The sequence below is a fragment of the Elgaria multicarinata genome, chromosome 12, assembly GCF_023053635.1.
Source record: "Elgaria multicarinata webbii isolate HBS135686 ecotype San Diego chromosome 12, rElgMul1.1.pri, whole genome shotgun sequence".
In the NCBI taxonomy this organism is placed as follows: Eukaryota; Metazoa; Chordata; class Lepidosauria; order Squamata; family Anguidae; genus Elgaria; species Elgaria multicarinata.
Genome location: NC_086182.1, coordinates 25,909,763 through 25,937,756, shown reverse-complemented (window position 1 = coordinate 25,937,756; position 27,994 = coordinate 25,909,763). Strand labels below are relative to the sequence as shown.

Here is a 27,994-nt window from a genome sequence, read left to right as displayed (position 1 = left end):
GCGCGGGCCTCCCTGCCTCCTCTTTCTCTGCTCCCCCCTCCTCTTTTTCAACGCCCGCGGCGCGAGCCCAGAAGAGCCAACGGCTGTGGTGGCAGCGACGGCGGCCGCCGCCATGGCCCAGCAGGGGCCTACATGGGGGGCGAGATAGGGGGCGACGGCGGCGGCGCCTCTGGGCCTGGGGAAGTGGGTCAGGAAACGAAAAACCCACCCCCTCTCGCCCCCCCCCTTCCTCTCTCTCTCTCACACACACATAAATACACACATACACGCCTACCGGGCCCGGAGAAGGAGAGGGCCTCGCCAGTAACAGGTAATGGGGATTAAGAAAGATGGGGGGGGGCTGGTGGGTAAGGGGGGGGTTATGTGGAGGAGGGGAGGGCAGAGGGAGCCTCGCAAACAAGCCCCGCCCACTCCTGGCACCTGCTCCGCCCCCATTTTTAAGGATCCCATCATCTCCCCCCCCCCCCCCGCCAAACACACACACCTGCCTTCGGCTCCCCTTCTCGTCCCTTGTGGCTCTGCTTATCGGCATCTCTCTAACCAGTCTTCACCTCCCTGCGTGAAAGCCTCCTCCTCTGTTTCGTCTTCATTATTATGCGGTTGAATAAGTGTTATTGGGGGGGGGGGGGGGCGGGAGAGAGACACCTGCCAGGATGACTTAACGTGGTATTACGGAGGGGGGGGGAGGGGGAAGGAAAGCAGCGACAAAAGGGGGTCAGAAAATAAGCAAATTTAGGTAGGTTTAAGTTTACCAAGGTGGCACATACTCAGAGACATAACCCTTATATCTCCTTTCCTCTGCATTTATTCACCTGTCCATGAGTTTTAGGATTTATTTACGTATTTTTCAAAACATATGTCCTCTCCAAATGTCAGTAAATGCCGTCAAGAATAGTCCATCATTCTCTAAAAGCTGGCATTGGTTCTCATTATTCATACTGGTTTTGCCCAGTGGCCCCTTCCTTTTTTTTTTCTCCCTTTAGGCAACAAAACCTGTTGTCTTTTTCTATTCTCAGGTTATCTTTAGCCCCAACATAGCCATTATCCACCCAACAAAGTCTGATTTTGTATCTCTTGGTGCCTCTTCATTTTTTCCTGTACTTTCAGCTGCCTGCATTTTGCCTTGCCCTCTTCCTGCCCCTTTTTGTGGGGGGGACAGGGCGGGGACAGGACAGCCTGGCATCAATTTCATCTCATTTCCATAACGTGTTATATAGACAGTTTATTTGGCCATTGTTTACATTGTTGCAGAATTCCTAAACAAATTCTTAAGTTCCATTTCCTTTTTTTCTCAACTTCTGTCCATTTTGCTTTGATCTATCACCAGCCCTAACATTCTGTGGTAGTAGTGGGCTAAAGGATAAAGAGGGAAGGGCAACATAGATATCCAGATCACTGGAAGTCAAGAGAAGGTTTCTACTTACTGAGAGAATGAGTAATACCAACTGCAGAGACCTTTGTGGTTGTTATTTTAAAGCTCTGAAAATTCAGGGAAGATGCCTACCCTTTTGCTCCAGTGCTATTATTTTCTGTATCCCCAGAACAATTTCCTTAAGACGACTTTAGCTCTCCTTTCTTAACATCATTTTATCTCTCCCCAATAAACAGTCTCCTGGCTGTATTGTATGGTTTTGTTTCCCATGGGCCTCTAAAATTGTTCTCTCTGTGTACAAAGTTTGACATCTCAGTGCAGAAAGTTGATTTCTTCAGCAAGTGTGGTCAAAGATTTGGTTGTGTTCTGGCCTATATATGGCTAGGTCGCATTGGTTAGCTGATAGTATTTGTATACAGATAATGTGGAATTAAATCTCATCGGAAACATTGACTCTGGATGGTTTTGGATGGTGTTCTGTTTCAGTCTGAGTTATTCACTTGAAAACAATCTAATTTATAGGACTGTTTTGAGAAAATAAGGATTCTAAACTATATGCAGCATTATCCTATACAGAGTTCTACATGCTTAAGCCTATTGATTGTGATCATCATAAATACAGCCTTAAAGTATGATGATATAAATGGATAATTACTTGTCTAGGCATCTTAGTAGAATGCATGGAAAGGTCTTTAATATGGTTGTACAATATCACTGTTTTAGACTCAACTTCCCAACACATGGTATGGGTGCTGTATTAATGATGCAATTTTCATAATCAGAGCTATCTGCTGTACACTAAAGAAGTTTGTTTTATTATGTTCAGAGAGACTTCTTCGAACACACTCATGATTTCTGCCATAAGGTACCAAAAATTAATCATGAGTATCATTCGAGGTAGACATACCCTAGAAGACATAGCCAAGGAATATCTGCCCCATAGTAGGGTTAGCCTAAAATACAGGGTAGTAATAAAGAAGAATGTTAGCAAGCCAACTGAACAAAGCAGGATAAAACAATGTAAGGTACTATTGATGTTTTGTTTTACAGGCAGTGGATCAATTTGCAAGATTACAGAGTTTCATAGTATTGTTGACTGAAGCTTACGTTGAATTAACAATCCATGTTTATGTTGTGGGTGGGTGGGATCGTGGGGTATATTAATCATAGCAGTTTGCTCCTAGTCTTGTGTTACTCTTGGGGCATTGGCTTCTTAAAGTAAATTCTGGACGTCTTCCATCTAAACATAACCACATTTAAACCATTACTTTGTTTGTATCATTTGTCCAAGGATAAATCACAGGTGTGCTAAGAAATGGTATATGGGCATTTTTCTTGAAGCAAGAGATATTTAGAAGCGTGTCTGGATGTGCTGCGGTAGAAGGCTTAAAAAAATAGGGGCTCCCTTACTCCTCAGAAGTTGATCCTTTGATCGGTGAAGACATTGTATTGTCTAGTGCCACAAGTGAATAAGGATCCAGCTGATAAATGTGTGTTGTTGTGACCCTTTAACTGCTAGAATAACATATTAGAGCCTGAACTGTGGAAGTGTGTAATGGTATACAGGTAACTATTTTGGCTATATTGCTGCAGGTTGTGCTTATTCCTTTGCTTGCTTTCTCTAGCTGGTGTCCCTTTCTTCCAGACTGGCAAAATTGTATTGTGCTGGACTAGATGGAAGTGGTAACTGTCAGCAGAGTAATAAGTGGTGTACTTAGAATCATGAGGTAGTGTAGGGTAGTGGCTGAAGAGGCTGAGTTACAAATTGGGAAGTCCCTGATTCAGAATAAGGCAAAAAGCCTTATGCAATGTGGTTAAAGCCATAGTTTAAGGTGTCTTCTGAATTGGGCCATTGAGTGATCTTTGGCAACACACACACACCTCAATTCCACCTGCAATACGGAGGCGATGCTGACTTACATTTTAGGATTGTTCTAAAGTTTACAAATAGGCAATGCATGTGAAGCATTTTGAATACTTCAAAGTATAATACCAAAGGATTATTTATTATTAGAATCAATTATCATTGTAAAATCTAGTTCAAGTGTTGCAATTTAGTAGTAGAAGTATTTTGAGTCAAGTGCCTTGTTAGTAATATATTTATCCAAAACTATTCTAGAAGTTCTTAGACTGAGAAGAGAAAAATTGTGACCTTTGCTCATAATGGAACTAATTCAGCATCTACATAGTTAGACCTATGCTAAGTTAATATGCTATTAACTTATTACCTAGTAGCTGGAAACAGATTTCTGGTGAAATTCAGAAGCAGATGCTTAGTACTCAGATGTAGGAAAAGTGAGAATAGCTAGCTTGCTGTCATGCAGATAGAACAGGTTATACAAGAACACATTCCTCTCCTTTTCGGCACAGTAGTCCTGTCCATCTAGTACTGGTTCAGGAGTAGAAAGGCAGCTGATCCAAACCAAAGTGGACAGCTTTCCCCTGTTTATATTGCTGTAGATTGTGGGACAGGCCTCCTGTCTGTGACAAATTATCACAGCAGATAGGTAACTCACAGTATTAAAGCTGCAAACATAAGCGTGCTTACCAGGAATTCCATTATCTCAGTTGAAAATAGTAACCATTTCCTAAACATATTTACTTGGAAGTAGGGCTCTGGCTAGTGCTATTGATGTTGCACTAGCATAAACCAAACACAATTGGAAAAGGTGCTGATTTGCTGCCTTTTGGTTTATGCTAGTGCAACATCACTACTGCTAGTACTGGAACACCATTGAATACTACCCTAGGTTTCCATGTAATGAAGCTGAAGCAGAGAGTAATTGAACAGGCATAGGCAGTTTGTTCAGTGATTTAAAGTAGAACCAATTTCAAATATTGATTTAAATTAAATATTTAAGGTATTTTCTTAGTGAAAAATGCCAAGTTGCAATTGGTAGAGGTGTTGCTTCTGACCATTTGATACCTTCAGATAAAAAAAACACAGTTGACCTTTGAAAAACTTTCATATGTTCTGAAAATTACTCTATCCAATGAAATTTAGCTTCCAGTGGTTAGCGGCTCTCCTATTGGATTTCTGATATGTCTATAACCACAGGGCATGGAACTTAAATGAAAGGAATTTAGAAGTTATTGCTAAGCAGCAACAACTACGGGAAAGTATCTTGTTCTCAGACACCTTGGCTTTTATGATAATCATCCAGCAAATACTTTTGAGGTCAGCATGAACTATCTACCACGTTAGCTCTACCCACCATATCAAAGACACAGTGTCATGTGGGAAATTTAAGAACATTAAGGCTGCAATCCTATGCTTGTAAGCCTCATTGTACTGAATAGGGTTTACTTTTGAGTAGACATGCATAGAACTGTGTTGTAAGTGAAGCTTACCAACCTATTGGACCTGTCCTTCAAAAAATAATTACCCCGTTTTGTATCCTGTAAGGTTCTTTTTCCCCAGAGTTAATTTTTCCATTGGAGTGAAATAGCCAAGATTTCCACTACACAAGAGATTGTACAGATGACCATTTGTCGAACCTTGTAAATAATTAGTTATGTCACCCTAGCAATTAAGTCCACAAGTTACTAACCTACAAAAAGTTTCAGTAGACTACTTACTGATATACCTGAATGTAAGAATCACTTTATTGAAGGGGGGGGGGGGGATGACCTCCAACTTTAACATGCAGGGTTAAAAAAAAGCCCAGCTGTTCTTGTTTTACATGTTAAAAACACGCTCCCAAGGGGAAGAAGCGTGAGGACTCTTTTCTTAACTTGATACAGGTGGGGAGAAAAATATTGTCTTACTTTGACCTGGAGACCACAGTTCCCTTGGGTCTTCTTATTACTAGTTCTCCGCCACTGATTCTGATTGAACAATTTTAATAAATGTGTAAAATTGGCACCCATATACAACAAAAACTGTGCATGGCTTCTTCCATCTCTTCCCTCCCCATTTAATTTGAACCAGGATTTGCTAGAATTTGGCCTACACACAATTTTTACTGCCAGGTTCAATACAAGTAATATGTATCCAATATATAGACTGTCTCTGAGCATTAGTGAAGTACCCTCTTTACTCACAAGGTAACCATAAACATAGGCTCCATACAAAAGCTGTTTGCTGGCTATTTCTGTTTAGGCAGCTGCAACAAATGCAAACAGCTAATTAGACTTCACTTGACACCTTTCCCTATAGCTCAGGACAAGGAAAGGATAAAAGGAAGAACTCCTTCCAGAAACAGAACACACACATTTAAGAGCACAGACATCTACTAACTCCATCATTATTTTCATTTACTGGGCCTTGCTCAGCACAAAAAAGCATACAAACAGCAGAGCTACACTTCTGATTTGAACGCACTATGTTTTAAGACAGCCGAGTTTGTGCTGATGTGCCTGTGTTGATGCAGCAACAAACAGAAAGCTTGTTTTGGGAGGGCCTATCAAGATGTCTTTCAGTGTATAGTTTTGTTAAGACGGTTGATTCCATATAAAGTTACGTCAGTACAGAGAGGGTGAAGACAGGACCAGATATTTTTCTTGTTTAAACTTGAGCAAGATTCCTGAAAGTCACTTCTTTTTACGGAAGTGGCTTATGTAATTGGAGTGGGTGGGTAAATTAACGCATACACACCTTGAACACAGCAGCGCTGTGTAGCAAGTGCTGCTGAATCCAGAAAATACGTTGCTGCAATGAGCGAACTTTTCAGTGGCCTGAAATGGAAAAATTACTTCTGGGGGAAATTAATGACCCTCACATTAAATTGTATTGTCTTTGAAAATGCAAATTTTTAAAATCAGTTTTTTTTAAAAAAATAGTTGCACAATCAATTAAAGCAGCTGCAAATTTCATATCCATGATGCAAAGGTAGCAATATTTAGCAATAACAGAATTCCAACTCTTTGATTACTAACCAGTTAGCCTACTTGATGCGTAGAAGTATTTTCCAGTGTTGCAGTGTTCCAGGAGTGCAGTCTGTGAGTCTATCAAACATATTTCTTCAGTATGGTAGCAAGGCCTCTAACTCTTCTCACTTGCCTCCAGCTCCTGCATTAAGTGAACAGCTGATGAAAGTTTGAAAATATAATTGAGAAATTACATGCAAAAGAGTTGATAAAGTTGTTTCAGTTAAAGAAGATCTTCAGTTCTTTGACATCTGTGATGCTTAAAGTGAAGACTCACAATAAGAAGCTTCAGATCTTTCAGACATAGATTCTAGTTGAAGAAAAAAAAATCATGCTATATTTTCAAGGATGGATTAAGGAAGACATATAACACTTACTTCCAAGTAAATAAACTTAGAATTGGGCTGCAAGTCCTATGAAGCTGAACAGGGCTTACTTCCAGAGAGATTGGTATGAACCTATTGAAAAAAAATGATATTTTTATATAAAGTTTAACTAACCTAACAATATCTTGTACAATATTTGCATTGATTTTGTTAATTTACATTGCAAGTTACCTTGGGACATATATTTATGAGGGGCAGTAAAGTAAATAAGTTAAATCCCTCCCGACTTCAATGGGAGTTATGTAGCTTAACTCTGTGCAGGACTGCAGCCCACATAAGCAACTAAGAACCATTAAGGTTTATCTTGGATAGCACAAGTTTGGAAAGGCAACCATTCATACTTAAACGTTATCTTTCAGATAAGACTGTCTTAACAAGCTGACCTTAGATGCCCACTCCAGTATAAGGAGAAAGTTGTGCTATATTTAGAAGTCCATGAGTATTACTGAGAGCAGCAGCAGTATAAGGTAGAGCAATTAAACTCTTACAACACTTGAAAATGTTGTTGACTCACCTCTTGTGATTTCTTCACTGTCTCAAGAAATACTACTGGAAAGGTAGCCATCTTGCTATATTAATCTTTTCAAATAGAAATGCACTTTCTGTATTATATTCAAGGTTGACAGGCTAGTTATCATTGCTTTTAGAAGCAGTTACATCAGGACCCAGTGAGCTGTAGGAGGATAATTACTTCTTGGTTCTGTGCTAGGTTAGACTAAAACATCCAGGCTGATTAAGAAGCCATGGCTATGGCTTTGAGGCAGTTTGGGTATCTTATATGTTTGGTATAGGATTAGGACAGAAAGTCAAAAGTTGAACATTAGATAACATTAAAATACTTGGCTTGTTAGGCTTCTTAAATACTGTGTGGTTCAGCATTTAAATATTAAAACTCAACCAGCCTCAGAAGTGCATGGCATTTGCCTAAAGTGTCCCAGAAAACAATTCTACGGTAGTTAATTGCCATAAGCTTATTATTATTTGTTAAATACATTTACATCCCACTTTTTTTCCTCTTGCAAGAAAACCAAGGCGGCTTACATACTCCTCCCCTTCATTTTATCCTCACAATAACCCTGTTGGTCAGGTTAGGCTGAGAATCGGGAACTGGCCCAAAGCCATCCAGTGAGTTTCATGGCCAAGTGGGGTCTGCAGCCTGGATCTCCCAAGTCCCAGTCCAACACACTAATCACTACACCACACTAGGATTTATTGGACCTCAGAATGAAAATAGATTATTGCAAAAATGTTGGGAAGGGAAGAAAAGATACTGTTAATGCTGGGCAAATACATGACATTGAAATAATGAAGAAAAACCAAGAACAATAAGACTTATCCAAACATTTAGTTGTATGAAATTGCTGTTAACATTGAAAGACTCTTCCACATTATTTCAGTTAATTACTTCATTATAGAATAAACACAGTAGGAGTCTAATTCTAGTAATTCTTGTTAGAGATGTGAAAGGCCAGGAAAAAATTGAGGGGGAATGTTTTTTCCCACGGACAGTTTTTATCATTTCTGAAAAATTGAAGAATTTTAGATTCTGATTTTTATTTTTATTTTTAGAATGATGAGTAACATGTTTAAGACAATCTGTTCATGTATTGCCACCTGGCCTTTACTTCACCAAACAATTTCTAAAAACTATAATAGGAACACTGGAGATGTAAATTTTTGGAGATTTTGAAGCTATTGCAGAGGAAGGTTTTAATCATCTCTGTAATATTCCCAGCATAGTGATTTCTTCCATTTCTTATTAAGTTTATTGATGTAATGCAGAAATGTTGAACCTGTTCCAGCGTGAGGGCCAAATTGAATTTTGGAGAAATTTGGAGGCCCATTCCCCTGTGGTCAGCTGGGCTGACAACAAAAGCGGCAGGTCAAAATACACAAAGCACCAGGATATTTGAGTTTAAACCGCTTACCCTAAGTAAATAAGCCTTAGGAGAGGCATTTCAACCTTTAAGAATGGCAGGGGGGGCACAAAAAGGCCAGGAAACCACCAAACGATTGGCAGTTGGGCTAAAAGTTCTGAGAAGGGAAGGAGACATGGTCATCTCAGGGATTCCAGACTGGCTGGATTTGGCCCGTGGGCCTGAGGTTCAACATCCTTGATCTAATGTTTCTTGCTGATGGATGCTCCAAGTCATGGTTTAGTTTTCCATCATGTGACTAGGTTTACCATTTCATAATTTGTGGGGGGAAATCGCATTCTTGACAGTTTGGGTTTTGTTCTATAGAGCCCTGTGTTTCTAGACATAATTCTGATTAGGTACTGTAGCAGTCAGTGAATGTAGTTTCATTGTAGTTTCAAACCACATGTGAGAGAAACACTTGTGTTACCATACCACTGCCGCAACACATGACAGAACGGCATGAGGCTTGGGTGTATGAGACTCGCTGCCAGTTTTTAGTAAAGTTCCCAGTTAAACCTCATTATTAGGAATGCAAGTTCAGCTATAAAATCGTGGTGGTGAAATAATTTTAATTTGGTTTCTTGGTTCCCCTAAAAATGTTATATAGGCTGACTGCATACAATGACTAGGACCTGCAAAGCAAGGATATTGAGCTGTCTTGCCTGACTTTGACCTTTTAGAGCTCATATTATTTACTGAAGTCAAAGTAGTATCATACTTCATTGACTATTTTTCTTTGCTTTTTATAGCTTGGAAGGTCCTGGCAAACCACAGGTGCCTTTTAGCCAGCCTTTAATAGCATTCGGTTGTGATAAGCGTGGTATATAGAATCGTATATGCTCCTTTCCCACTTTGATATCTGGAAAAAAAAATCTCAGGATTTTTATATAGACTTATATAAAAGTCTATATAAAACTTATAGAGCCACTTTGTTTGCAGGTGTGTGACCCCAGCTGATTTAGGACACTTAACCACCATAAGGAAGTTCCAATACTGAGGCAGCCCCACTAACAATCCATGTAGCTGCTTCTGTCACATTTTCAGTAGCTGCTCCAAATGAGTTAATAGCACTCAATTACACCTTCCTTGGGTTTTTCAAGGATGTCAATGACTGCAAGGGCCCAATTTCACCAAAATGTAGCCATATTGCACAGTAGCCCAACACAAGAATCATATCCATTTCTTCCATAAGAACCTATGAATTTTTATACCTGCCTCTGACAAGATTTTGGATAGCTCTTCTGATTAGGAAGATCAGAAATAAATTTATTTATTCATTTATTTATTTATTTATTTATTTATTACATTTCTATACCGCCCAATAGCCGAAGCTCTCTGGGCGGTTCACAAAAATTAAAATCATAGTAAGACAACCAACAGGTTAAAAGCACATAGAAGAAACATAGCATGGTTATTAGCTATGATAACTTACTCAAACCTCTATGTTCATATGTTCTATGTACTGGATATTCTCTGTTTGTGGGCTTCCAGAGGCATCTGGCTAACTGCTGTTGAGAAAAGAATGACGTACCTTAGTCTGTCCCAGGTAGAGATGTGAAGAGCCAAAAAATTTCAAGGGAAAAAACTCCAGCTCTTGCTCCCCAGGCTGTTTTTTGTTTTTGAAAAATTGAACAGCTTTGGATTATGAAATATAACAGCTTAAAAATACAATTACAGATAAAAATAAACATTACGCAAATTATCGTAAAAATGATATTCAATTGTAAGAATTGATCATAGCCATAACAATGGCAGTATCAAGTGTTTTTTATTGTACAAGAGTCTCATTTGATCCAAGTGTATGTAAGACTGAGAAGAAATATAAGGAAGACTTCTCCAAAAGCAAATTATAGTTCGTAATATTTTGTACGTAGTGTAGTTGATATCTTTTCATCTGATTTGTATTAGCTAATGAATATGTCCATTTGCCTATGTAATGAAAATAGCTTTGTAACAGTTTTTCACTCAAAGGAAGTTTTATGCTTAATTCTTCCTTTCCAAATGATGCACAATTTCATTTTAAACCAACTAGTCAAATTCTACCTTGTTAAATTGTTAGTGTTTCCTTCATAATTTCTAGCTATTGAAATAGATGAGCCATGTGATCTTTATAATGCAAGTCAGTTGATTTTGTGCTCCAGAAGACAAATTACTTTCTCTTGAAGTAATTTACAATACGATGAGTGTAAAAGCAGGAACAAGACAGGGAAATGAGGTCAAAATTGGCTGTTTTTCAATAGAGTAACAAGAGTAGTTTACCAGGAGGAATAGTCAGGCACTAAAGTAAATTTTCAGTTCTTGTTCATTTAAATGCACAGCTGAGGGTAAAGATTTCTTAAACATTTAGGTAAAGTATTTTGTTTCTTCTTTCCTCCCAAAACTTTGTATTTGGAGCCAGACTGATGCCAGCCCTACATTTAGATGCAAATTTTGCACTGCTATAATTACACTTTCTTAAATAAAAAAAAAGGGGGGGAGGGTGCATTTAGATACTTGATGAAAATGCAGTCCTATGCATGTTCATTCAAAAGCATATTCACTGCATTCAGAGGGAATTATTCCCAGCATTGCAACCTAAATCACTGTGAACAGGCCTTGGTAGCTGGAGATGATAGGAGCTGGTCCAACATATCTGGAGGTTAGGGAACGCTGCCTTCAATGCTTCCTTGTCCAGCTCCTTGGCTTGTTGTTGTTGCACCCAAACTGGGAACTCTGGTTAGTTTAAAACAGTTTTTTCCCAAACAGGTGCCCTCCAGGTATATGTAGTCCAGCACATCTGGAGGATACCCATCCAGTGGAATTTTAGGATGTTTTAATAATGTATACTGTTTTTCATTCAGTTTTATGTATTTATTGTTGTTCCCTGCCTCGATCCAAACGGAGAGGTGGGTAAGAGATAAATGTGTTGTTGTTGTTATTATTATTATTATTATTATTATTATTATTATTATTCCAATTTGGGTAAAGTTGGTTTGAACTATGTCTTACTGAAACAAGCCAATGTTAGAAACAAGGTTTTGATCTTGGCTTGTTTCAATAAACTATACTTTAAACTTTGCTTTAGCATCAAAATATGCTTCCAGATTGAGACTACACCAGTTCAGGAGAGAGCAGGAAACACTAACATCTATGCTCAAGGATTCGTCTTTCTTTCTCATCCAGTTAGAACACAGGATTTCAGCCTTGTACTCCTGTTATTTGGGCTGGATAGTAGACTAATAGAATAATTTATTGAGGTTGATAGCACTGAAAGGATATTATTGACTGGCATGTTCCTTTGGAGTTGGGCTAGAGCACATGGTTCACAGGGATTGAGATTTTTTTTCATAATAAATCTATGCTTTATTGATTAAATATACGTTTTATTATTGTGGAAATTACTTTCTTCACTGTCTTTACTTTTTTCTTTCTAGGTTGATTTTGATCCTCTTGTATTGTGGATATTAGCAAAAAGCAGAAAAATGGGTGTCAAAACATTTACCCACAATTCCCCTGCTCACAGCCAGGAGATGCTTGGAAAGCTTAACATGCTTCGTAATGACGGACATTTCTGCGACATCACCATCCGTGTCCAAGACAAAATTTTCAGAGCACACAAGGTAGTACTGGCAGCCTGTAGTGACTTCTTTCGTTCCAAGTTGGTTGGCCAAGCAGAAGACGACAGCAAAAGTGTACTTGACCTACATCATGTGACAGTGACCGGGTTTATGCCCCTTCTGGAATATGCATACACAGCAACATTGTCTATTAACACAGAAAATATTATTGATGTCTTGGCTGCAGCTAGCTATATGCAAATGTTCAGTGTTGCTAGCACCTGTTCAGAGTTCATGAAGTCAAGCATTTTATGGAATACTCCCAGTAGCCAACAAGAAAAGGTGCTAGATACTGGACAAGAAAACAGTGCAAATTGCAACTTTACCTCTCGAGATGGCAGCCTTTCTCCTGTTTCCTCAGAATGCAGTGTGGTGGAGAGAACCATTCCTGTTTGCAGAGAATCCCGGCGGAAGCGCAAAAGCTACATCGTAATGTCTCCAGAAAGTCCACTTAAATGTAGCACCCAGACAAACTCCCCACAGGTTCTGAATCCTTCAGCTTCCTATGCAGAGTCTAGAAGTCACCCTGTAGACTCTTCCTTAGCTTTTCCTTGGACTTTCCCTTTTGGAATTGACCGAAGACTTCAGTCAGAGAAGGTGAAGCAAGTAGAAAATTCTCGGACTTTAGAAGTGCCTGGTCCATCTGAAGCGTCTAGAAGAATTGCTGATTATGTGACTTGTGAGAGCACGAAGGCCAGCTCGCCTCTGGTGATTGAAGAAGATGTACGTGTAAAAGTAGAAAGGTTAAGTGACGAAGAAGTCCACGAGGAAGTGTCACAGCCTGTCAGCGCATCCCAAAGTTCACTGAGTGATCAGCAGACGGTTCCAGGAAGCGAGCAAGTTCAGGAGGACCTCTTGATCAGCCCCCAGTCATCTTCTATAGGTAGGATCTTTTAAATCTGTGTGTTTACATTGTGGTTTTATTGGAAGCTGTATGCAAGGGTTCCCAGTTCTCAAGTGTAGTTTTTTTCAAACAACTCAAAAAAGCTATATAATAATGCTGGTTCGTTTCATCACACATCAACCGAAGTGTTGTGATTAGTGTGTAGTCACTAATCCCCTTTAAAACTCATTGTTGACTCTGCTGTCTTGCAACTTAAATCTTCTGTTTATACCACAATCCTAAGCATATTTACCCAGATGTAGATGCTTTGATTTGTGTGATATTTTACCCTTTTTTATAAGTCACTTTGCAGACTTCTAGTAGAAAAGCTGGACAAAAATAATAAGCTAGGCTAAGCTAAACTAAAAGTAAGTCCAATTGAGTTCAATGAGTTTTATGTCCATGTGAGTATTGTAACATAGGGGGTGTGACTCTTGTCTCTGCCTTGCTACTTTCAGGGAGGAAATGTCTGAGCCCTGCAGTCATACTACTTCAGCTGCATCATTGCTTTAAGGAAGCAGGAACAGTGTTCCAGTGGCACATGCCTTGACATATTTCTGTTGCTATTTTTGTATCACGCTTTGAATAGCTCTTATGTTGACATTCTATATTGGTAGCATTTCTGCTCAAATTAAATTGTTTCACCTACCAGAGCTTTTGCAGACTTAATAGTTGTGGATCTTCTTTGCATAGAAGGCATGCAAATGTGAATGTGTTATTCATTATCTTACTAGACACTTTATACCTAATCTGCCAGAAATGTGAGAATGTGGTTTATAAATTAATGGGGGAGACAGAATTTATTTTCTGGCAGCCCTGAGCAAGAAGCTGGTTCCCTAGACTGATGTAATCTGATCCATACCGCTAAACACATGGAAGTGGGAGCTAAGGGAGAAGTTGCCAGTGACATATGATCAGTTATACAAAATCTTTACATGAAGAGAATAGAATATCGTTTCTTTCATCGTTTAAGGGAAAACAAACTTCAGCAAACAAACAAAACCCAGCTAAAAGCCATGTCAAAGGGGAAGGGCAGCTTTAAGGAGGTCCATATTTCTCTTAAAAGTTCAATGTTTTGATTGTAAACTGCCCAGAGTGCTTTGGCTATGGGGCAGTATATAAATGTAAATAATAATAACAACAGCAACAATATCCTGAAAGATCCAGGAGCTACAGTCGCACACAGAGCTCTCAGCAGTGACGGACTCCCCACCCACCCCCGGTGTCATGGGTAGTTCTGCATGCCCTGTGGACATTCACCACTAGAGCTGTCTCCCATATTGGAAGTGATGCACAAGCTCCTTGGGCATGTCAAGCAGCTGCAGTAGCAGACCGTCAAACTTCAGTCAGTTCTCTTGGCAATTTGGAGGCATAAATGCAAATTTAACATCCCAGTTATGGGCAATACTGTTCATAGTTATTTCAAAGATTAACATTTATCTAATCTAAAGTTAAGGTATTGCATGGAACATACTTGTTTGATATGTTTGTTAGAAACTCCAGTATTTATATGTGGTACCTCATCTATATGTCAAAAGAGTATTCTTAAGTTGTTTTCTCTGTTAACGTTGTTTTTTTGTGGCTTTCCCTCCTTCATTGCTGCCTTTTTGTCATCATAGTTAGGGGATTGGACTAGATGGCCATTGAGGTCATCTCTATGTTTTTAAGTAACAGTCCTGTAAGGTGGTATTTCAGAGAGAGTCCTGTGATCTGGGGCAAAATTCAGTATTCAGGCCCAGAATTTTCCTCTGAAAATTTGCAGGATAAGTCTCCTGCTAGTTGTCTTAGTGACTACACAAGGCACTAGCCAATAAAATGTTCCTTGCTGTTGGGTGTCTGTCTTGGAGTCTTTTTATCACGTCTTTTAGATTGAATGTCTGTAGGCTCCACTCTGGGAGTCTTTTCGGCTGAAGAGTGCGGTAAAGAGGCTTTAAATAAATATTCAGGTAGAAAATACAGGTGTATCTGATCTGGTATATCAAATAAGGAGATCTGCATGTATAATTCATTGTTTTTCCCTTTCAAATACATATGAGGGGAAAAGATTTGGGACTCTGTTCCCAAACATTTTTGTACAAGGGTTTTGTTATCCAATTATCAACCACCATGTAAGAAGTAGTCCCTTGATGCGCATAAGGCAAATGAAGAAGTGAGTGGGAAAGCAGGCCATGTAAGGAAATAGTTTGCAAACATTTAGTGAAAAGGGAAGAAAGATAAACCAGGACCTCTTCCCTGATCCACCTGAGCAAGATCCATGTGCATAAGCACACTTAAGTATACATATCACTCACTGGATTGTGGCCTGTCAGCATAATTTGGATGCCCATCCAGATGTGTATTAAAGTGATACAGTCTTCTCTGCACTTACTTTAAATAGAATAACTTTTTTTATTACGAATCCCCATCTACATCCTCATGCCACTAATTGCGCATTAGCATTTTGTTTGCATATTTATTTATTATTACATTTATAAACCACTTTTCTTCCTCCAAGGAACCCAAGGCGGCTAATTAGAGTTGGAATGGGCATTGCTAATTGTTTGCACACACACAAAAAGTTGTGAAAGTGGCTACAGAGATAACCCTGCACTGCCTAATAGTTTGAATTTAGTTTGGACGTATCATAAGTGTCTTTTTAAAAACAAAAACAAAAAACCCACTAATTTATACAAACAAGCTGAAGTTCAGGGCATATAATTAACATTTCTGTTGGTTTTATTTATGTCCAGAACCTCTTTTGTTTCGTGCAATCACAATTTGAAAACTGTATTAAAACTAAACTAATTGTATGAATATACAAAGCTGTCTTATTTTATTTAATTAATACATTTCTGTACTGCCTTTCTGCCAAGACACCCAAGGCGGTTTACAATTTTTAAATACTGAAACAAATAATAAATTTGGCTTTGCAGTGGCAGACCTGTCTTCAATTATGCGTATCTCAGTCCAGTTCCCATCCAAGAATCCTCTGATAATTGAAACCAAATAAGCCAAACTGTTTATAATTGGTCCTATAATTTTGAGGCATACATTCTGACTATGGAACTGTTTATTAAGCCATCCTATCAGATCACTGAATCTTGAAATGTGTCAGTAAAGTGCTCTGAAGTCTGATGTTAGTGAAACAGCATTAGCCACTGCTCATACAAGAAAAATAACGTAGAGACACTTCGCCAGAATTGGCTCACACCTGGGTAAATATATACTTCCATTAAATTGCAGAGTAATATATGTTGTTTCTTTAACTACCCAGGTTCAATAGATGAAGGGGTCACTGAAGGTTTGCCAACACTCCAGAGTACCTCTGGTGGTAACGTTCATGCAGATGATGATGATCGGTATGTACCAACACAGTCTGTGAAGTATTCTGCAGGGCCTGGTATTCTGTGATCAACATTCCCTAATCTGAGACTGCACACACATGTATACTTTCTGTGTTGAATAAGGTACAGTTCGTGTCTAAGGGATCACATGCTTTAGAAGGGCAATGAAAGGCAATGCTTGGTTGTATGCTGAAGTGTTTCTAAGTGTTTCCACAACTGAAGAAGAGAGAGATGTACACTTATAAGTGTTTTTCAGTGTCACCATAGCTTACTCCATCTCAGGAGCTTTCAAATCCCCTAGTGAGCCTTCCTAACTCAAAGGAAAAAAAATGCTGTTAAGGCTTCCCAAAGGAAACAAAGGTCACAATAAAAACAGACGATTTCAGGTCTGAAGGCAGGCAGACAAAAAGAAAACCGAAGGATCACAACCACATTGAAGCAGTGTGCTTCGGGATTCACAAGAAAAGTGAAAAATGCCCACATTCATAAGCACAACTGTTAGGAAGTTTGTTCATTTGCTGAAGCTCTTCAGTTATATGTTTGGTGCTATGACACTGGCTATGATGCTGAGTGGTGTTAGTCTTGGACCAGGGGGATCTGTGTTCAAATTCTTGCTCAGCCACATAGTTTTCCGGGTGACCTTGGATTAGTCATTGTTTCTCAACCTAACCTAACTCGTGTTCACACAGCTTCTTGGAGGAAGGATTGGATGCCGTTGTAACAATTAGCAGATTGTGTGCTTTAAATACATAATTAATGATAATGGTATACCGTTCATATCCCCACCCTCGGAACATACTGCTTTCAAAGAGCGAACAATTGTTAAGGCTGGCAGGAGAAATTTGAGCCAGAGGTGGGAAGAAGTATGCTGCTCCATGGCTCCTAGTCTCCCTATTGTGCAATTTGCTGCTTTTAAAAATTGTGAGCTTTATTTCGTTAGATTTAAGTTTTTTGTTTGTTTGTTTTTAGTAGGGATGAGGGTGGCATTTTTGTCTTCGATGCTTTGTTAATTTTATGGGTGGCAACATCATTATTATTATTATTATTATTATTATTATTATTTAAATCAAAACAACAGTCCTGTTTGATAGGTCTGCTCAAGGCCATCTGGAGTAATTCAGACGCGAAGTGGAATTTAAACCCTGGTCCCAGTCCAGACTTCACCACCGTAGCCATGCTGATTTTACTGACCCCACCTAAATGTGATTGTAAATATTGTACATTTTTACATAAATTTAATTGGTTTACATACATTTATTGGTTCTCTGAAGTGCTTAATGTAGAAGTTATTCAGTTACAAATTCATTGTGATAGTGTGCTAATGGAAACGGTTCACCTGGTGTTTATTCATTTCCGCAGGACTTCCAGTGTAGGCAAAACCATCTTCCAAAGGCTTGCAACTTTTAATACAGTTTAGAACAGGGGTGGGCAACTTCGATGGGTTGGCGCAGGTACATTGCTCCACCTCACACACACACACACACACACACACACACACACACGTAGGTCACACCCTCCCTCACCACCTCTGTTGGAAGTTGGCTGTGTGGCCAGATTCCCAGTGAGAATTGTGCACCTTCTTTCCCAGCAGAATCCCCTTTCTGCAGGGAAACAGGATGCCTGGGGATTACTGCCATGGCTACAGCAGCAGGGAACCCAGCCAGGGCTGCAAAAACAAAACAAAACATGCAGCGCACAGCCTGTGTGTTGCCCACCCCTGATTTAGAAGTATGATTTTGCATTTTGGTTCTTAATTGCTTGTGAATACGTGTCAAAAAATTATAACATTTGTATTTTGATATTTTACATTCCCCCCCTTCCTAATCTGCTTCTAAAAGAGCGATTGCTTGTCTCTTCAGATTGGAGAATGTCCAGTATCCTTACCAGCTCTATATTGCTCCTTCAACTAGTAGCACAGAGAGACCCAGCCCAAATGGCCCTGATAGACCTTTTCAGTGTCCAACTTGTGGTGTTCGATTCACCCGTATTCAGAACTTAAAACAGCACATGCTCATCCACTCAGGTAAGAATCTTCATTGTTTCCGAAAAGCATGATTTGATCATGAGAGCCCATGCAGCTTCTTCTATTTCAAAGCCCATGTTCCTGCATATGCAACAACCCAACAGCAATATTTTTCTTCCTTTCTCAACAGAATGTATTGGAGAAATGTAAAAACCCAGTAAAACCTAAGAATGAATCAGCCTTAGGCTTCTGGAAACCTGAGGGATTGAAATGAAAGAACTAGCACTTCTAGTTGTAAAAATTGTAGTACTAGCATTAATTGTAGAACTATTGTGCTCATTGAGGGTAGTTAGTTGTGGATTTGGCACAATACAAGACTTTTCCACATGTCTTGCGGAGTATTGCAATTTAATTTTAGCCATTATGCAGTACTTTCACAAATCCCACATAATAGTGGTCCCTATCTACATGTAATATGGGACAGCTGTCTTGCTGCAGGGGAAATGCCCTTGCTGCAGGATGACAGTCATGCTGCTATTTTCCCCCTCTACCTTAAATATAACTTAGGAGATGTACGTTCGAGAAGAGGGAACACAGAGCCTCTAACAGTACAATCATGTGTATGTCTACTCACACGTAAGTCTCATTGATTTTAGTGGGGCTTACTCCCAGATAATTAGGTATAGGATTGCAGCTTAAATAAGGTGTTTAAAAACATTTTAAAAGTTTTAAATTTTGAGGAAAAGGGGAGAAAACCTAAATCTGAAATATTAAGCACATGTCCTCAGAAATAAGATCCAATTGAATTATTTCATGAGCAGGAACAGGAACATGCCTTTATTGTGTATAGCCAAAGGTCCTTGCAACCTCTCAATCCAGGCATTTCATAAATAAATGCTCAAGTACATTAACAGTATTCATCTCATAAGCAAAGATGATTGGGATCAAACTGTAAGTTGCACATTAGACCGTTCCACCCCCCACCCCCTGTGCAATGAATAGCTATCTCAAATTAAGATTTCTGAAAGTTGTTCCTGCAACTTAAATGTGTCTGTCAGTTCCTGTGAAGGCATTGCTGCAGGAGTCTCCTTGTTAGTGATCGGTCTTTAAAATTGCTATTCTTGTTAGATACGGAGAGTACTAAGTCTTCAAAGGAGACATTAGAAATATTTAAAAGGGACACTGTCTGTGCCGGCATATGGGTTTGGGAGTTTTGTAAAGCAGTTTTATTATAACTGAACAGTGCAATGCTATAAATGTCAACGCAGAAGTAAATTCTGTTGAGTGCAGTGGGACTTACTCCTGGGTAAGTGTGTATAGGATTGGGTTTTGTCAGTATTTATAATCAAAAGCAGAGGAAAGAGAAAATTGTAAAGATTGCAAAGAGTGTTTTGTGACCCAGTGAAATAGTTTGTGTTTTTTTTAAACAGAAATTTCTTTTTAAAAAAACAATCATACCATTGGAGGTGATTGAGGCGCTCCCTGCTCAAACTGTACATCAGATATAAGTTCCACATCCTGTGCCTGGTCACTACAAACCTAGCTTGATACCTGATTCAAAGATTTATATTCCCAGCCTTTTGGGAATAGCTTCCGTTGCTTTAAAGCTTTAACAGGCTCTCCCCTCTCTCCCTTTAGAAATTTCAGATCACCGCTTCTGCGTAAATGGACAGAATTGCTGTCACTACACTCAGTAGAGGCTGGAATTTCACCTAGGTGGTTGTCAATTGTGGAGAGTCAATTTCTTCCCTCCCTTTCTTCCCACAGGCATTAAACCATTTCAGTGTGACCGTTGTGGGAAAAAGTTCACCCGGGCTTATTCGCTAAAGATGCATCGCCTGAAGCACGAAGGTAAACGCTGTTTCCGGTGCCAGATATGTAGTGCCACTTTCACTTCCTTCGGGGAATATAAACACCATATGCGGGTTTCCCGGCACATTATCCGCAAGCCTCGGATTTACGAGTGCAAAACATGTGGCGCCATGTTCACCAACTCTGGAAATTTAATCGTTCATCTGAGGAGTCTGAACCATGAAGCGTCAGAGCTAGCAAACTACTTCCAGAGCAGGTGAGGTGCACCGCAAAAGAAAAAAAAAAACCCTATCAGAGAAACATGCTTTTTTTTTTTTTTCCTAAACCATTTCTTCTTGTATTTGGGGCAGCCTGTAATTGTTTTACCATCAGGTTGCCAATTTATTGCATCCCAATAGGCTACTGCGTCCCTATTATCAGTATCTCTATTCTGCTTTTCATGTGTGTAAATCGTGTGTGTGTATTATATCGGATATTCAGAGTAAAACATGCTACATTCAAACTGCCTCACGCTAATAAGCCACTCATTTTGCTGGGCAGGAGTATCTATGAGCAGGTTAACAGTTACATAAAACATTCCCTTCCAGCCATTGTTTTCATAGCTGTTTTAACAGCTACATCCAAAAACAACAAAATGGCTGATTTGGTTTGAAAGGTCTAGTTATGTTTAAATACTACGCTGTGAGTAGGAATTAAATGCACCTAACATGAAATCGATAGTCATACCAGTTTTAGAAAGAAAGAGCATCAGGCGGAGTTGATCCACAGACATTCAGCCCTTTAAAATCAGTGAGACTTAAAAGTGCTGTCTTTTACCTGGATTGTACTCAAAACTTCCACAGAAAAAATTACCAGCATTATTGCATTGCCTACTTTTACAGTGCAGCCCTATGTATCTCTACCCAGAAGTAAGCCCCATTGAGTTTAGTGGGATTTACTCTGAGTTAAGTATTATTGCAACATTAATTTATCCATTCCATCTTATATTAAATTGGCCACAAAACATCAAATTTAATGGACTTTTGTGGAGCAGTTTGTTTTTCAGTTTGTTTTGAAACCTTACGTAATGTTTATGTACACCATGTTGGTTTATGATTCTGTCATATATGCAAAATGCTGGTATGTATTTTTGTTTATATTTTATATTTCTCAAACTTTTAAATACTTTCCTAGGTGAGCAGATAGATTTCACAATGTTTTCAGTTTTCCACTCACCAAGTTAAGTAAACATTTTGAATTGTCCAAATGCCTTTAAAAAAAAAAAAACAAGCCCTGGCGTATTCATTTAACTTCTATAATTCTAGCCCAGTAAAAATATTTCTTTATTGGGTTGGACCCATTGACTTTGCAAGACAAGACCATCTAGTGTCATGGGGAAATGAAACTTTCCTTGAATCCTTGTGTAATACCTAGGTTACTTTATACTTTACTGTTTCAGAACCTCTGCAGTCCCTCTCTTGTTATACTTTTGTTGCAGCCCCCTATATATGGTTAGCAATTTCAGATCCCCAGTCTGTTTCTGGCCCACCAAGGCTTTTCCCCTGGGTAAGTTCTCCATCCCCTTCCCTCACTCTGTGTTTGCAACTGGCTCCCAGGTGAGTCACCACACAATAGCAGCATGGAGCTCTTCAAGCCAGGGGGAAGGCATTGGTGGTGTAAATATTACTCATGGGTTTGACTCTTGTTTAGTTTTCTGTGGGTTGGATCCAGGATGTGCCTTCCGCAAGAGGAAGGGCTTCTCTCACAGAAGGTCTCTCCTTCCAATTTTTAGAGATCTGCCCCACAACACAGCTCACTCCATTTAGCAGGGTCCCCTCACCCTCTGTGTAGTATTTTAAGGAGGCTGGGGTGGCTGCCATGGGAAGGAGGGAGTTGGGACATCCACTTCCACCAGTGCAGTTGATCCAGGATAAATCTGATTCCATGCCTTTATCCTTTTATTAATGTCTATTTCTCTTGTTGTCCCCCTTCTTTAAAATAAAAAAAAAACATAAAATCTTCACCAATCCTTCTTGGCATGAAGGTAGTTTGTAGCTGATTATGAACCACACATTTCTCATAGTTTGAGAGGTGTCAGAATTTTAAACCACATCCAGATATGAAGTTATCACTGGGGGAAATTGGCCTGCAATTCTTGCAATTTAGGGGCAGTTTACAAGTTCTGGCCTACGTGGAGATCTCTTGGGTTGGCTGCATTTTGTAATTTTCCATGCTAGCATAAACATCTGAAAGGAAATCTTGGTGGTAGAACTGAGACAGTGGCAATACCTGAGCCACATTATAAGCTGCTCTAAAGGAGTGACTTAACTTGTGATGACAGATGACCCATAAAGCGATTTGAAGGATCCTCCAGATGGTAGTCGTGGGATGTAGACTATGGCAGCTTTTCCTGGGGCAATCCTTGGGCATTGGTGCTGTGAACTCAGCATCTTCATTCCCGTATGCAATGTTGTAGTTAACACAAGCATATTCAATGTTTCACTAACAAGTAACTGTTTCTCCTGATCTTTGACCTCCCTTATAGTGATTTCCTAGTACCGGACTACTTAAACCAGGAACAAGAAGAGACCCTCGGCCAGTATGAGCTAGGAGAGCATGGATTTGAAAGCAGCTCCTCTGTCCAAATGCCTGTTATTTCACAGGTCTCATCAACTCAGAATTGTGAAAGCACTTTCTCCTTGGGGCCTCTGGGTGGGTTGGCAGAAAAAGAAGAAGACATGCCAGAGCAGCCAAAGACTATTACAAGTGCCGAGGCAAGTCGAGATGACCCCCCAAAACCTGGGCTCTCGTCTATTACTATTGAATAAGTCAAAAGTTTGGTTTCATTTTTGTCTTTTTGGAAAGTGCCTGTGTTTGGTCTTGTACATTTTAATTTAATTTTCAGAAGAGGGGGGAGAATGTACCCCTTTTTATTTTGTAAGCTATGCTGTTAAAACTATAAACTGCAACAGATTGTTACACTATTCTTCATAACCAAATGGTCACGTCTGTGGAAACATTTTAAGGCTGAAATGCACAGTAAAGGTTCTGTCAGAACATCACATGCACTTCTAAAGAAAAGCCAAGCGCACGCAAGCTACTTTTGTAGTTCCTTATTTTAAAATTTAGACCTAATCATTAGGGATTGTTGTGCCACCCTGTTTTCACAGAACGTCTGGTAAAGGAAGAAGAATTGATGGTACTTAAAATCCATTTTGAGTACGCTGTCAAGGACCGAGCAGTAAAATTATTAGTGTTGGTAGACGTGAGTATTTTTGCCAAGAAGGAATCACTTCGGTCTCATACTTTCTTTAGGCGTGCTTACTGTAACCATTTCTAAAACTTACTGGACCTCTGTTTTTAATAGTGGATGATTGATTGACTTTGGCAGAGCAAGAGGGAACATGCCCAGGTATGCTCACCTCTGGTATGCCACTCCTATTTAGAAACTGCTCATGCAAAAGGCCTTATACGGATTTCATTCTCTGAAGTGGTACATGAAAAACTCTCTAGTCAAGAAATCCCAGTTCTATTTAACAACTTGGAATAGTAGAAAATATGGTGAAGAGGGAGTTTACAAAAGTCAAAAGAGCTTAGTACACTAATGTAGTTTTTAATGGTTATACATCTGTGTGTGTACTTGGTGCGGTTTTATTAGCCTGTTTTTAGATAAAACAAGCAATTTATTCTCCTTTAGAGGCCAAGTTTCTAACCCAACAGGGGTTGTTTACAAAAGGTCTGTTAGCAATGATAAAATGTTCATATTCTAAAACATTTTTATACCCTTGCCAAGCTGGTTTCATAAAAGCTATTACTCCAGCTACAAACACAGCTGCAGAAAGCAATAATCTGAAAGACTTGCCATTTCTTTTTCCCCTCTATGTTTATAAAAGGTTGTAAACACACGATAGGGCATATTCAGGCCAGCAGTTTCCATTTTGTTGCCAACATCTTCTGTTGTTGGTAAAGCTTAGAAATTTAAATTGGAAATTTAAATTGGACTATATTCTTTTTTGTTCATTTGGATTTGAGCGTCCTGACCATCTCATAATTCATATTGCTTAAAAAAAGTGTGATTCATTTGAAGTGATACCAGTGACTTGAATTTCACATGATCATCAAACTGAGAATAGAAAAGAAAAGGGCTTATAGGGGAAAATATGGTTGAGTAACTGTATAGGTCAAATAACAGGGCTGTTATTTTATGCAGCAATGGTTGAAGTTTGAGAAAAACTTTGTTAGACATAGTTTCAAAGAAATGTGATGTTTCTGCTAATAGCAAATCCATCAAATCTAAGGAAACTGCTTCTTGCACTTTTCTGCAACTCTTATAAAGGGCTTCATGGGGAAATACTAACAAAGTTTAAATTTTAAGTGTTATGTTAAAAAAGTTAGGTTTTTCTTTACATGAATTTTAAGTAAAAGAAACCAACAAATTAAATCACTACTCCAGATTTATAAAGTTAATATATTCAGCAAAGTATGTTGCTGCTGAAGCTTTGTCCCTGTTTTCAGGTTGGATCAGTATAAATTTTTTAGGGGCTATCCATTCATTTCTCCCCATAAATGTAGGGTGAAATTAACACATTTTAATATATGAGTGTTTTGTCTTGTAATCAAATCACATTGAAACCATGAATCTAAATGGTTTAGAAGCACACCACTTATATACAAATTCATACATGCCAGATAATCTGACAAGTGTTGTGCATTTGTTTAACCTCTTACCCACAGAGGTATTTGTTCTGCCTGCAGAGTGTATTTTACCTATTGTAAGGTCCATTATGAGGCATAATTTGCTAGTGCAGATTGTACATTTGATATGTGCAAATGTAGAGCAGGTAATCTACATTAAAAGATTTTAAAGAGATTTAAATCTTGATATCAGAGAGTAAATGTCTTTCTGAAAACATAATATTAAAGAAAACACTAAGGAAGAGATAAATAATAATTGTGTTTAAGCTCAAGTTTATTTTTATTCTTCATACAAAAGGTAAAAATGAACATAGTTGATGTTTGTGTGAACCGTGGGCTACTGTTTTGTGTCACAGTATAAAAGTCCATATCATGTCATATTTATTTTAAAATCTCAGCCCAGCAAAAATCAAGTCACAATTCTCTCTTCCTCAGAGAGAGGCTTTTTTTATATTCTCATAAAAGTCCCCTGTTGAAAGAACATCCCCTCCCCATCAAGCTACCTACCAATGAAAAGGTCTCTTTTTCCCCCTGATTCTTATGCTTTAACATTGTGGAAGCAGGCAGATCTTGAACACCTTGAATAATGCACATGTTTAACTTGAAAATGTAAGCCCACCTATTTTAAACAGCATACATATATACAGCATGTTTTAAGTCAGGGATAGCAAACTGTCAGCCTCATGGGGTACATCTGGCCTCCAAGATAATTTTGTCAGGCTTCTGAAAGTCTGAGTTCTAGCCAGCACTGTGGGGAAATCATTTTCTTCTCCCGCCATGCAGCAACACATTCTTGTCTATGTCTGATCAGCTGGCCTTCACCCACCCATCCCAGCTTGGGCTCTTAAAAGAGAATGACCATGGTCTTGCTGGGTTGCTGCCACAGTCATTGTTTGAAGTAAACATGAATGAATGAACCAGCCCCCAACCAGCTAAATGGATGATCAAAGTTTCCAGCCCCTTCAGGTTTTAAAAGGTTGCCTACCCCTGTGTTAAATTCACTAAAACATTCATTCTGCTCCATCTTTTTCAAGGTATCAGCACACAAATTTCATAGTAAAATTGACTTTACTTTGGTGAGACAGAATCCTCTGAAATTGTTGGGTTTTATGGTTAGTATCCAAGTTATTCATGTGGTGGCTTGATGAGAGCTACACATGTGATACAGTCTTTCCATGATTTGTGAGAAAGAGAGGTTGATATTAAGATGGAAAGCATCTGTTCCCACACAGAATTCGGAAAGAGGGGCATAAACGGGAGTTAATATCTACACCTGTTATTTCTTCATTTCTCCTACAAAAGGAGCAGATGTTACACTCTGCAATGGGATTTAAAAGATGGGTTGTTTCAATGTATTGACACATGATGCACCCTAATGCTTCTGGAGAGTGTGTGTACATGGGAGAATGAGATCATGTTCCCCCCCCCATCACAACGTGAGATGTCCGTTTCATGTCACAGCTGTACTTCTATCACCAGCTTCTAGCTCATTTCCCCTTTTAGAAATAGTTTGACCTCTTTTCTCAGACTGACCAGTTTTATGCTCCCAGTTCTAATAACGAACACAAAAGTCAGCAATGTCTTTGAAAATAGTTCTAGTTTTGGCACTTATCCTTAGTCTGAAAAGTGTAAATGTGAATCTTTTTTTAAGTAACCAGTGCCACTGTAGCAAAATATATATATATTATATATATATATTATATTTTATAAAACTATAGTCCCTAGGCCCCAGATCCCAAAAGAGATTAAAACTGTATTTTTTTAACAATGCATTTGCAAATTTTTAAATAGTGGTTTTGGCCAGGATTTGGGGAGGGGGTTGTTACTAATTTTTCTTCACCAGCCTCATGATAGAGCATTAAGATGCGAATCCCTGCCTCTTTCTGAAAAGTTTGCAGAACTTGGAGTACCAGGAATGGTTTGGATGGTGTTTGACATAAAGAAGAGGCAAATTTTGTTCCTTTTCTGCCTCGATGCAAAAGGACAAGGCTTGCTTTTCTTATCCCAATAAAGAACAGACGGAACGAAATGTTACAGTCATTGACCCTAAGACTCTGTAGGAACAAGTGGTTCTTATCTGGATCCAGACTTCTATTCTGCTATACCACAAGGCTTTTGGGCTCATATTTGGCCGGGAATTGGGGTAATATAAAAAAAATCAATAAATGCTACAACTTCCATCGGTAGAATAAACTGGTATTTTAAAACAAATCGATGCAAATATTTTTAAATGCAAAAATCAGTGGTTTCAAAGCTCTCTGGTTGGTTTGTTTTTATTATTTTAAGTTCTCTGTATGATAACAGAGTACTTCAGCTGCTTTCTGGAGAGTTTAGAGATACATAAAAAGGGTTGTGCGTGTTTGTTTGATTTAGGCTGCCGATTTATTCTGACTACATAGCCCCAGCCAGTGGAAGCTTGAGTGTGCTTCCTGGACCCACTTTTGCAGTGCAGTCTGTCTTTGGGCCTTTGTAGAATCCTGAAAGGGGGCGAGAGGAATGCTGGAGTCAGAAGTGTGGACCTTAATTCCCACGGGGCATTCCAGCAACTGTGTGAGTCTCCCTCTCCCTTTTAACTGTGCCAGTCTTCAGTCACCAGCCGCCATCTCATAGAGCTTTTCTTGTCCGTGCTGACCACAGCTAGGCTACTTGGCATGTTTATTGACTTAATGGGAAAAAAAATGTTTTTTGAGTTTGGTTTTTTTTTTTTTTTTTAATGTTGAAATACACTTTGCATTTTATATACTATATCTGGCTATTAGTATTTTTCAGGAACCCATAGTTCTTGGTGGCTATATATATATTTTTGTGACTTTTTGTAAACTAAAGTGCCGTTTCACTGTTACAATCATTTCTAGAGTTCTTGTAATCAATGTGAATATCATGGTTTTTTCAAAATCTGTTCTGAGCCTGTAGTGTTCGCTTTTGTGATTCTCTGTGTAATGTATATATTCTGTATAGTTACCTTGTACTGAACTATTAGCTTGTTTGATATAAGAAGAATATGTATTGGGTACCTTTTTTGCTAGCCTGGTTGTTTAATCTTTAAAAAAAATCTTGAAAAACAAACAAAAAAAATTATCCAGACTGGTCCCATTATAAGTCAAAAATGAGAGGGAAGAAAAACTAGTTTTGAGTGTATTTGGATAGAAACATGATGCTAAGATTTTTCATTAAAATATTAATGTTTTATGGAGTAA

At 38.9% G+C, this 27,994-nt stretch overlaps 1 protein-coding gene across 2 annotated transcripts; it reads left to right on the top strand.

Moving 5' to 3' along the window:
- The first annotated feature begins 65 nt into the window (after positions 1–65).
- Positions 66–27,994, top strand: ZBTB44 (zinc finger and BTB domain containing 44). Of its 2 annotated transcripts, none has more exons than XM_063139530.1 (6): positions 66–310; positions 11,960–13,025; positions 16,279–16,363; positions 18,208–18,371; positions 20,079–20,162; positions 22,648–22,741. In XM_063139530.1, exons 2-6 carry the CDS (start codon positions 12,008–12,010, stop codon positions 22,656–22,658), a joined length of 1,362 nt encoding a protein of 453 aa, XP_062995600.1. In that variant the 5' UTR covers positions 66–310; positions 11,960–12,007; the 3' UTR covers positions 22,659–22,741. The 2 variants fall into 2 exon arrangements, with proteins under 2 accessions (XP_062995600.1, XP_062995599.1); XM_063139529.1 differs by having other exon boundaries at positions 67–310; positions 20,079–20,379; positions 22,648–27,994.